Source organism: Choristoneura fumiferana, chromosome 3 (assembly GCF_025370935.1).
Source record: "Choristoneura fumiferana chromosome 3, NRCan_CFum_1, whole genome shotgun sequence".
NCBI lineage: Eukaryota > Metazoa > Arthropoda > Insecta > Lepidoptera > Tortricidae > Choristoneura > Choristoneura fumiferana.
Window position 1 is genome coordinate 15,522,676 of NC_133474.1, and position 12,924 is coordinate 15,535,599.

The 12,924-nt window shown below is 37.9% G+C and overlaps 1 protein-coding gene across 1 annotated transcript in view; it reads right to left on the reverse strand.

Moving 5' to 3' along the window:
- Positions 1 to 3,413: 3,413 nt before the first annotated feature.
- The window catches only part of LOC141426726 (T-box transcription factor TBX20-like), a 73,220-nt gene continuing 63,709 nt past the window's right edge, over positions 3,414 to 12,924 (reverse strand). The window contains exon 6 of the mRNA XM_074085856.1: positions 3,414 to 7,172. Within this exon, the coding sequence (XP_073941957.1) occupies positions 6,869 to 7,172 (304 nt within the window). The 3' untranslated portion in view covers positions 3,414 to 6,868. The remainder of the gene's footprint in view (positions 7,173 to 12,924) is intronic.

Genomic DNA, 12,924 nt, shown 5'->3' on the forward strand with positions numbered 1-12,924 from the left:
TACATACCAAATTTATAAATCTAAATCAGTAAATTATAAATCAGTATTAGTAGGAAATTAACTAACTTTTTGCCGCACTCAGAGACATGCATTATGGTTGTAAATGTTTTTAAATAACCAAGCAAAATGCTGTAATCGTGATGAAACAAGGAAAAGTTACTTAATTAAATAAACAAAATTATTATTTAAAAAATATAGATAATTAACAGTAAAACTCATATTATTATATGTTCAAACCCGAGGAAACCTCAAACACAATCACATTTTTGCGATTTGTCAAAAATTGGCTTTTTGAGTTGAGTCCCTTTCGTTCTCAGCGTGCGATATATAAGCAAGCAATTTATAAGTACTCTAAGGCAATACCGGTCTTACTGTCAAATGAAACGTGAATAAAGTCCTATTTTTAACCGACTTAAAAAAGGAGGTTATCAATTCGGTTGTATTTTTTTTATGTTTGTTACCTCAGAACTCCGTCATTTATGAACCGATTTGAAAAAATGATTTTGCGTTCGTCTAGTAATGCTTTCAATTAGGTCCCATAAGCACTAAATCAGGATCTGATGATTGGATACTAAGGAAATCGAGGTAACTCATAAAATGTTGTAGGGACGTCTATGGTAATTTTGATATATTTAGTAATAACGCGTGCTTGTGCTTGTTATTTGCTTTTGAAAATAGTCATTTGGTGAAGTGGAACTGATGATGAAGACCACAGTTGACCATCGGAGTTACTACTCAATAGCAAGTATTTCACGAGTTGAATTTCAATTACTTTAACACAGTTGCTAAGCAATTTATGCTCGTCGTAATGCATATAGTGAAATGGAATGGGTGGTGAAGCACCATGCAGGACTTCTCAGTAATTAACATCTCTGCATCGGAAAAAGCAATATTGTCTAAAAGGTGACGAGCAGTTGATATTAAACTATTGAATCTTAGATTATTTACACTAAAAAGCGTGAAAAAAAATGTTATAACAAAAAATTTAACCGACTACCAAAAAACCTTGAAAATAATTTCCTACCAGTCTGAAGTCGGTGCCTCAGCACGAGCCCGCTGGAGTGATTGAAGCCCAATAATATAGCAATGTTTTTTTGACTTTAGCACCGTCAAAGCATAACTTACTTCTTACTTCTGTGACGTAAGTTTCGATTCGTCTCCGAGCAGCGCTCTGACTAGCGTAGACAGAGACATGTTTAGGCGCGATTCTAATGTAAGAGAGATGACGCTATTGCCCTATTCTTTCCATCCAATATGATGCTGACCTGAGGCCGTATTGCCTGACGTTTCTGAAGCTGGCGATCGCAATCAAATGACAGTTTTTGTATGCGAAATCTGTCATTTGATTGCGATCGCGAACGTCAGAAACGTTAGGCAATACGGCCTCTGGTGTGCCCACTTGATCCTCTGTTTCTGATCGCGATTACCTTACAAGTTTTTTGATTGACTATCTATACTTGTATTGCCATCCAACTTTTACATGTTGTACGAAATGTCTCCAACCATGATGTTCCAAAATTTGACAAATACTAACAGGGCTTGTAAAAATAAAAATAGCTCGTATAAATATCACAGAAAATAGTCACAGAATATGTGCCGTAAAAACATTAAATACCATATCGGCATTCGTGACGCCTATGGAACGATTTTCAGTTTTTTTTTTGTTGTCTGTGGCCGACTGTGGCGTTCAAAGGATTAAACAATAATTGTCTTTAAAAATAAACTTTATATTTAAACTTTTATTTCGAATTTAATTTAACTAACGTTCTGTTCAACTTCTCCAACTCGTCCATATATGGACGACGAGTTATTATAATAACTATGGTGGAACGTAATAGCACATAATACCTAAACAGAATGTAAATATGTAAGTATCTAGCTAGGTAGGTACTCGTACTGTGATATCCAAAGTGGTGCAGCGTTCCGTACCTACTCACTACCTCCAAATAAGTAGGTAACGCACATTTCGCTTACCATGTAGAGTAGAGTGACAGAGGGGAGAAAAGCCGTGTTTACGTGCGCGTAAAATTGCTAAGCCCGCATTACATCACATCGATGTAATGTGGCTCTGATTACCCACATCGGCACGTGAGTGAAGTTCTTTGACTGGATTTGGTTTTACCAAAAGGGAACAAATAGTTTAAAGCGGTCGCCATTTTTCTTTTTCGAGATTAAGTCGGAATATTTATTGCTTTTCAATTGCTGCTCAATAAATCAAGATAACTAGATGTACCTACGTATTTTACTTACTACCTACGTCTCATGTTCCACCTTAAACTAAACGTTTTTTTTTATCAAAGTACAGTCAAAGAAACTGAATAGCAATCGAGGGGGAACTTTTGTGCTACCTATTGATGTCATATTGATATTTCATACATCTGCCAAAGAAATCACAGCAAAATTGATTATGAAAAGGGCACAGCCTGCTACGCGATTCACTTTCCTTGACTCTACGTACCTAGTAGGTACTATAAGGTCGGGGACAGTTAGTTCGTTAATTTTGAATTATGATGTCTTTTTATATTGTTCTAATCGCTAAAGTATTTTTATCATTTTTATTATTATTATCCTAAATAGTGTTTAATTGCTACAAGCTTAGTACATACCAAATATGAATATTAACTTTATTAAGTAGATGAGTATAGCAAAATAACACCTGGTGTTTTGCATTGTCTTTGCATGGTCACTTGCAATTAGGCATGCCATTGCAAAGATTCCAGTTTTCCGGAGAACACCTCAATACATTCGTTATTTAATTGTCTGAATATCTATAACTGTACGGATAATTTTTGTTGGTTACCTATCTGCTATCTGCCATATTAGTACGCTATAGATATATGGTTGTAACACGGTGCGAAAAAAATTACACTTATCTTGAGCCACAGCTTCGTGACGACTACGCAATATTTCGTAGTTACATCAAAATTACGCTTTACAACTCTCATTGAGCTTTGATTAGACCATGGGGACGTTTAAAAGGGTTAAAAATATTCTCGATGATAAATAGGTACTGTATACTTCGTTTTTTTTAGCATTAGAATGAAGGTAAGCGATCTTGACGTGTCTTTTTATTTAAAAATGCTTTTGAAAATTAAGTCACAGCAAATATGTAACATTTAGCAAGGACATATGATCATTTACATTAGTTTGGTATCATAAGTAATAGTTACTGTATTTTTGAAAAGTTTTTCAATAAAAAGACTCGTCAAGATTGTTAATATGAACCTTTTTTCTAATGCAAAAAAACTAATTATAATAGCAGTAAGTAGTGCGGTGGTTAACTTGAGTCTAGCCCACGTCTAACCGCTTTCGTGTATGTCAATCCAACATGATATAAAATAAATGGTCTTAACTAGCTCTAACTCAGCTAAGTGCTCAACAAACCTAAAAATAAATAAAATAAAACAACAATAGAATTCGTTTTAGTTTATTAGCTCATAGGGCCGAGCCCTGATATGTCGCTACATTTGCGCGCTCACATTTTAGCGCACCTACACAGAATAATAAAAAACAGCAAATGTCAAAAACTGGTTAGGGCATATCCACACGGCATATTTTTAGGCGCACACGGCGTCAATGTTCTCAAAACACTAGTACAAAATGACTGAGTCTCGTTTAGAGTAACTACGCGTTGTGTGCCCTAAAAACACGCAGTCCAGATAGAAACCCATAAAGTTTTACTTTATACGTATAGCGTAAGGTGTGAAATGTCCGCCATCCTGCACATAGCGAGGTCACGTATGGTGGGCATTTGACTCTTAAGATGATATTTTGTCCAGTTAGGTAATAGGTACAGGATGCTCCCTCTAGTTTATTATTGAAAAAAAAATCTAGTTGCTACTGGTAACAAAGTGACGGTTACATATCTTAATGCATATACGCTTAGTTAATGCATCAAGGATAGAAACAGATTTCTTGTCTTTAATCGATTTACTTACAACAAATCTTTTGTCTGTTTTTATCAACGACGCGTGAACTCAGCGTGCTGGCTGGTTCAGTTTTAGTTGTACTTGCATAAGAATAAGAAGAACGAAGTGTTTCTCTACAAGAGACATTGTACAACAGTTAAAGGTAAAAATAATATACATAGCTTCTTAAATATTTCTTAATATTAAATATATAGTAACAATGAGCAGGTCAGATAATATTTTTACTGTACACTGTTGACACTCGATCAAAAGAACCTACAGTCACATGATTCAATAAATATCTATCATAAGAAGTTACAAATATTAAGAACATGTTTCCTACTTTTTGATTGTGATGTAGTCGTAGTTATAAAAAATATACTGAATGAATGTAATTAATTATATATACCTGAATATTTAAGAAACCAACTACATATAAGTTTTCAAAAATGTAACAGCAACCGCCTCTGTTCACAAAGTCAAGAATATAACATTTTATCTTTAACACTACATTTAACTTTCGCGTAGAATGGGCGGACAGGTCAAGATTATTATTTTTTTGTTCAAACTGTGTCAAATATTCCAGTCAATGACTATATTCCAAGTAATCTCTCAACTTCTTACCTTCTCTCAACAGGTTAAAATCGTCAACGAGCCATCAACAAGATGTTATGCAGTCTCATTAGTGTTTCCATCGATCTAAGATTGGAGACATACAAATCGACCAATCACAATAGTTTAATTTCTCTCCCCTACGTTGTGGCTATTTTATTTATCGATTTTGTACGCCCTTACGCATTGCCTTAATAGAACCGTACCCTTACGCTCGTATAGATCTATTTTAGGCGTTTCATGTTGTTAACCCTAGAATCTATAATTCATATTTGACTACTATACTCAGCGGCATAAAATTTGGCCCACCCTTCATACAAAATTACCGATTCTGCATACATTTGAGGGCCAGATTTTTTGCCACTCAGTATATTATTATTAAAGACTTTCCTTTAGATACATCGTTAATCAATCTTCCAGTGTTGTAATTCTACTTTATGAATTCAAATCAGCTTAGTAATACATTTTGTTAACAAATTTATGACTCTACAAGCTACCTATAGGTTGAATAAACACGCAGTGCAAATTCCAAATGGAAAATTTTGTACTTATATGTACATCAGGCTTTGTTTTAAATTCATACATACTTGACATGTTTTGCCCCGTCACTTGTTATCATTGTTATTTCCAACTAGATATCTTAATTCATTATTTACCGGTGGTTTAAGTTTCTACGACTGGCTTTGTCGCTGAGTTTCTTAGAGACTGAAGGATCTCATTTGACAATCTCGAAACAATAGAACAGATGAATAAAAATATCTCCCATCTGGCGAGACGCCCATCTGGCTAAAAAGCCTCTGGCTCGAGGTAGTCAAAAAGATTATGTATGAGTTCCTTCCATAATTTATGAAAAGAAACTGTAACATATCTATTCCATGCCCACACTGTTGTGCATCATCTTGTGTGTTGTGTAATCTCTATATTTTATCTTAAACATTGGCTACATTAAACTATCTGACTTAAAAAAACTCCCAAAATTTACAAGCAAACATGTACATGTGTTCACACAGTGTTTTGCGCAACCTTTTACACAAGTCGTCTATCTGTTAACGCCGTAACTAGGCACCATGTTATTTAAACCAATTTTTGCTCAGATTGGTAGAACAACTAGTAAAGAATGAAAGCTCGTCTTCTCGGGCCGGCACTGTTGCTTGTATGAAGTATGAGCAACATAATGTTGCTCACAATCTGAGCCATTCGAGAGTGGACAAAGCTAGTCGCAGCCACTGTAGGTAGCTATAATGTGCTTATTAATAATGCTATCGCCATAAATGACACTATAGGTAGGTACGTTAAAAATGCGAGCGACGCTAGCCCACTAAAACAGTTTCATAACCTCTTATCAATACAAACATCTAAGTGACCTCTGGTATGTACAGTGCTTATCCTACAAAAATAATTTAATCAATCGCTATACAATACATACATCTTCATATAAGGTACCCTACTAGTGGATTATAAATAGTATATCATCTATATTTTACACACGAATACAACTTACTAATAATAATATGCAATGTAAGTGAATTAGGTATAAAAAAATTAAATGATTGATTTTATTCAGAATTAGAAGTTGTGTAGATCAGATACACAATTAAAAGCAAAACAAAAAACTCTTCGTCACTTTTTCTAATACATGGTAGACAAATAGCGGCAGATAAGAACAGTTTTTCAGGTAGGACAAAATTATTTCGTTTTTTAATGGTTTTATATTTAATTCACTTATTTATGCATTTCGGAATACTCACTATGAGATTTTCATAGGTACTTATACAAATATAAACAAAGAGCTCAAATAAAAAATAACAACAGTACTTTGCTTTCATAATTATTTGATTTTCTCTAATGAAGATACGACATCAAGCCAGCTTCTAAATATTATTCTAGGAAATGTTATTGGAATGTATCAAATCCTCTTTTCGCTTTTTTCACTGTTATTTTAATGACAGGTCTAGTCCCTAGCTCTACAGATATTGTTTACAAAATTGCATTTGATTAACAATGCTCTTTGGTTCAAACACGATACCTATTTCATTTCATTTTTGCTAAGTAAAGGTAGAAAGAAACATTTCTTAAGACGAACCTCGCAATAAGTAGAAATTGTCGGAATCATCTAGCAGGTAACTAGTGTTAAAATCTGATCTGTAATAACAATGCGGTTTAAATCATCTTTTCCATTAGGAACCTTTAAGTACATCCTTAGCATAATCTAGCTCAATAATAGTTACTATACCTAATTTAATCACTAATAGGTACTACATGTCTTCAATTCGAGTAAGTTTATACAAGTCCTCACAGCACATTTTCGATAATCATTAGCAGAACGTCTTTTTGGAATGTCTTTTGATTCAGAGTGGATGTCGCGGTGACGGCGCGTGCTCTGGCCTGGCAGAGGGTGCGGCGTGCGCGGGGGGAGGGTAGGGGCAGTAGCGTAGGGGGGTTGGGGGCTTCTGCATCCAGAGGTCTGGGGGGAGGGAGAGGGGTTGGGGCCAGGCGGCGGGCCAGCCGCGGCCGCCCAGGGCCAGCAGTTGCAGCGCGGGCGGAGTGCGCGCCCAGGCCGCGCGCTTTTCAGCCTCCTCTTCGGCTCCCGCGTAAAGACGCAGCGGAGAACGTAACAGCTGCTGCTCCATCAGCATTAGCTCCATTGGATCTCTGGGGAAAAAGAAACAGGGTAAATTGAGACACGGTATACCGCTAGCATGACAGAGCTTAAATTCAAAAAGTTTCTAGCTTAAATTTACTAATTTATTGAGATGTTTTCACTGAAGCTGGTCCCGCTTGAAAAATCAATAAGGTTAATATAAAGTGAAAACACCTTTAGTTTTTGATCGGGTATTGAACTTTAGAGTGGTAGATGTATCCTTTGTTCAATTAAAACGTCAACGTATGGGATATGCTAAAAAATATTATAAATGCGCTTGCATGCTTAAGGTATTTAATCGGTCATAACATAATTAAATAAACACAAGATAGTTTTTATTCTGGAAAATTGCATAGTTCTCACGGGATAGTGATAAACAAATGCTTCGCAGACGAAGTCGCGGGTAAGAGGTAATATCGTAAGACCTACTTGCTGTAATTTGCCAAACTTAGTGTTGGAAAGCCCAGTGGTAATGGCTTCTGGTCGAGTTCCTGCTAAGCAGCCCGTGCGCAGTTCCGCGAACTTGGGCGGTAGCGTGTTGCCTGTTCGTTGGCTTTCAGCGGTCCGTAGTCCATAAAACTGACTTCGAGAAATGTATTTCTTCGCACAGGTTACGTGGCGCTTTATAATATTTCATACTAATATTAGTATGTAATATTTTTAGATTACGTTTTTTAGTAGGCAGGTACAATACTTACTGGATTTTAAATTTTTACTCAGTGAAAGTCGACATTTTGCAAAAGCATTTCTGATCACTTTTGAGTTTAAGACTGTGAGTAGGTTACATTTGGCTGCATATTACTATCGTCTTTTTGGTTATTCGTTATAGCAATATCTAATATTGCCAGGGATTATTTCTGTGAAGCGCATTTATGAGTGCTGGCGCGGCGTTAACGAGGCGCGCGCTCGTCCCGGCCCTTTATTGCGGCGCGGAGTGCGCGCCCTTTATCGGTTCCCGGAGGTTGTCGCCGCGCCACCGGCCGCGATTCCCAAGAACACGCTATTTTCGCCGCTCTACGAAACTATCAACTAGCGCACTCATGAGCATGCAATAATGCATCTTTCACGCCCGCTCGATGGGAATCGAACGAGTTCGTAACTCCTCGCGAGTCGGGATGGTCAACGTCCAGTTATTAATAATGGGAGGCGTTGGGCGAGATGCGTGCAGCGCTCGAGAGCGGCAAATGAGCGTGACGACACGGCCGGCTCGAGGTGAGACTCAAAATTGGCATGACATCACGAGATGCCGTGTCGAATTTAATCTATCACCGATGATCCCGCGGCCGCAGGCGCCGGCGGCGCGCCGGGTATTAATACAGGTAGGTTGCCCACACACGCCAACCGAAACGCTTTTTAGGGTTCCACTCCTAAAGGGTGCCAACTGGACTTCATTAATAATGGCTCGGCTGTCTTTGTATTCGTCAATCTATCACTGGACTCACAGGGTTGTATATACCTTTCTTTGAAGGCGAAATCTAGTGGTAGTGGTAGACATTAAAACTCCACTTAGTATGTAAAATACCTATTATAGCCACTGTAAAAAATAAAATGCTCGAATCAGGAATGAAGGCATCCGCAGGAGAACCAAATTCAGTAGCCATAACTCTGAGAGTTGCCAGACTTAAGAGCGGCAGTGGGCAGAGCACATTGCTTGTTGAACCGGCAATAATATTCTAAAGGGGTGAAGGCCCCCAACAAGCGGGACTGACGATCTGGTAAAGGTCACAGGAACCAGTTGGGTGGCAATGAATGGAGGATTATGGAACTTTTTGGGAGAGACCTTTGTCCAGCAATGAACGTTTTTCTGGCTGATATGAAGATGATGATAAAAAAAAATCGAAAATGAACAATCTCGGACGTATTCCACAAATAGAACGAGTCTTATGAGCGTTTATGCTCGATCTCAATAATGGCAATTTTAACTATGTACAGAACCCTTCGTGTGCGAGTCCAATTCGCACTTGGCGAAATACTTTTTTTACTAAACTTCCTAATTTCTAATATAAAAACTAATAGTTGCTTAATAGCGGGTGCTGGTGTTACTAAAACCGTACATTAACTTTCACGTGCTACTATACCGTCGAAATAATTTCACACACTGGTAACATGCGACATAAAATTTTGATTACCGCACAGAGTATGTAATTTAAAAAAATACCGGCTATATTAACAGGTGATTTCACCTTGGTTATACTGCAATTCGAGGGAAGTAATGAACCTCCTCAAGTTTTGATTCCGTTTTAACAACTTTAAAAAATTGCTCCGGGGCTAAGTAATTATTAATGACGTGTTAAAATGTTGACGGCGTTTAAAATATCAACATAAAGTCCATGAAATCTGCGTTACATACATCTCGCATCGATTACGATCGGCGGCTGCAGCAATGCTATTAATTTTAAAGTGAAGTAATTGGTTAATTTTAACTAACTCATAGGTATGCTGTTAATGTTCTGAAATTCACACGTTTCCGAATGTCAGACGTCGAAACGTCGTAAGCGGGGTCGCTTGGAGTTCTTTCGCCTGTCGTGCTCGGTGGTTATGCCGTTTCGGGTGCCGTGGGGGCGTTAATGGCGTATTTATTATGATCTCGGTATCAGCAGTAATAGCCAACACTCTCCGGCGGCAAATTACAGGGCGGCGGCTCTTAGAGGCTCGCCGCTAGGGACGGCCGGCCCGCGCGGTTTATCGATATCTCGTCTCGGACCTCTTATCGATATATATTACGCCGCGAATGTAAAATGAGTCTATCTATGCCTATCTTTTTGATAAAATTTATTGCAGTTCTTACTAATGATTCAGCATTTCTTTAATAGCATATCATAGGTAAGGTAAGCATAATAAGATCATTCCTATGTGGTAACATAATAAGTACCTAAGTAACCGGTATAACACACACTTATGTTGAATTGATAAATATATAGATATTGAAGTTTGTTACTCAACTGGTAAATTAGCTTGTATAGAGCCATTACTGGGTAAGTATATACGAGTGAAGTTAGTAACCGAGTTGATAATATTACGTTAGGTGGATATTTTCTATTGACAGCGTCGTTCTTTGTTATTAGAATCATGCTTCCTACCCACTTTAAGTGCAATGTGGTCGGAACCGCAGGGAAACAGCACGACAAATCGCTACCCATAATAATAAGTAAGTATTTCGATACATTATTATTTCTCTGTGAATTGCATTGTTACCGTTGCCATTGTGTTTGTAAATATTAATGCAATTATCAAACATACGAATGCTAAACGCTTTCGATATTGTTATAAGTAGCATATGAATGAATATAGATTACTAACCGGCAATAATATTAGGTAAGTTTAATATAAACATAACATACAATTAATTGGTTAAAATGAAATTTAATTTTTAGCTTAATTCGGTTTTTATTAATTGAATTTAGTATGTTGTATTTAAATTTAATAATAATAATAATGTTAGTCTGTAAGGTATTTATTCTATGGACCATGTTGCCCGAAATTAATTTTATACATATATTTGTATTTAAAGTTAATGCGCTCGAAATCCACTTAATACTTTTCACACTATTATTAGCTGTATCTGAAAAGTATCCCAGTGTAGGTATATCATAATCATAACAGTAAAACACGGCCCGCCCCCGTCCGCCACGCAGTTGTCGTTAAACGGATATTTCAAGTCCGACACCTACGCCTAAGTGAATCCTGCGCAATTAACGAAGAGGTGCGTCGGCACATAAACAACGAGTCGGGACTCACGCTAAATATCGGCTTAAATATCGGCTCTGATTGAGCGAGAGGCGTGCCCCATTAATTAATGGAGCCAGCCACCACGCCAAATCCCACACGTTCTCACACAATGGCAATCCATCACACTTATTGTCTGACGATTTCGGACGTCAGCGAAGGAAGTCATTAGACCTAGGCCAGTTGTTTTAAACATTTGTATTTGTCATTGTAATTTGACTGGGTTAGATTTATTGCTGGGAAGTCGGCGCCTTCGAATCAGAATTCATTGTGAGCGAGCATGAGGTTGGAATGGAATGTCCGAAAAAATAAATTTCGTCATAACATTTTTCATGTCATCATCATCAGCCGGAAAACGTCCACCGCTGAATAAAGGCCTTCCCCTTAGAACGCCACAATGAACGACAACTCGCCACTTGCATCCACGTTTCATCCAACATTTTTCATGAACATTGATTGCCAAACTCACAAGCTAGCTTTATAGTGCTTTCACTGTTAAAAAACCGGCCAAATGCGAGTAGGTCTCGCGCACCGAGGGTTCCAGACAAATTTATCGGTATCTATGAATATCCAGTGATAGCCTAGAGCCCTCTCCTAAGCGAAATGTCTCATTTTAGATGATTACTGATATCGATAGACAGACATAAAAAAATAAGATTTTAATTTTTTATTATTGGTTTCACACCGAATTTCAAGTTACTAGGACTACTTATAGTACCATTTAGCAGACCCGACTATTTTATATTAATTTCACTTGATACCTTCACACCTGCTTGAGAAAAAGGGTCTTGATAAACGAATGGACGAACGGACAGACATACAGACGGACAACAAAATGATACTATAAGTCTATAATCGTTTTGGTTTTGCCAACTGACGCACGGACTCCTAAAAAAAAGATCTGACGGGAGCAAAGCCCTTAACACCAGAAGGCCTAACTCTACAAAATCTTCTCTAAGACTTGATCAAAAAGCATACCATACATATTTGGCTGTATCGCGGCCATAAGAAATCCCTTAATTTAATGTAATGACACAAAACGTAAATGCCGCTGTTTCAGTATAACAGCGGCATTTAAAATATAATGTTAAGGTAAAATAAAACATACGTTTTAAAATGGAAAAGAAACCAAAGCAAATGCCATCTTTTAAACGTACTTATTATATATATCGTCCTCGAACGTTAATGAGAACTAACGCCATAAGAAACTTTCTAAAAAAGAAGAAAGTCAAATTAAATGTAATCGTTGCGGCGAAGTTACTGAGCTTAATAGAATCAGAAGTGCACAGTAGCGGGCACAGCAGACGGCCGGCTCATCAGATACGAGGCCTCTAATTACTCGGCTTTCAATCCGCTGCCACTGTACATGGGAGCTCTACTTGCATCGGGTTTGGAACGGAAATGACGATTCTTAAACACTTTTGAATACTTCAGTCAGAGTATCGGCCAAATTAAGAGTCTCAACCCAACGCATCGTTATAGATCGACTGTACCTAACTGGCAAGGTACGCACAGATCAATCTACAAACAAACATTCTGACTAGTAGATTTTTTGCATCTTACGTTATGTCAATCAAGTATTTATAATCATCATCAGCCGGAAGACGTCCACTGGTGAACAAAGGCCTCCCCCTTAGAACGCCAAAATGAACGACAACTCGCCACTTGCATCCACCGGTTTCCCGCAGCTCTCACGATGTCGTCAGTCCCCCTGGTGGGAGGCCTGCCAACTCTTCGTCTATTATTTTGCCATAATCCCCACGCTTGGCAGGCAGCTTGGGGATCGCAGTGTTACGCTGATGGTGTACGCAGAAGACGCTTTACAATAACTCGCAGTAAAGAGCAAAGGAGCTTCAGAAATGTTTTCTCTATGTAATAACACATCTTAATGCAACCAATGTATCCTCATCATTGTGTAACAAAACGTAATGGATTACGATGCATTATGAAGTGTGAAAGCGTGGGTACGCCGATGCAGTAGCTACTAGCGGAGGCCGACAGGACACCGCCGAGGTAATTGCGTGATAACATCTTGAA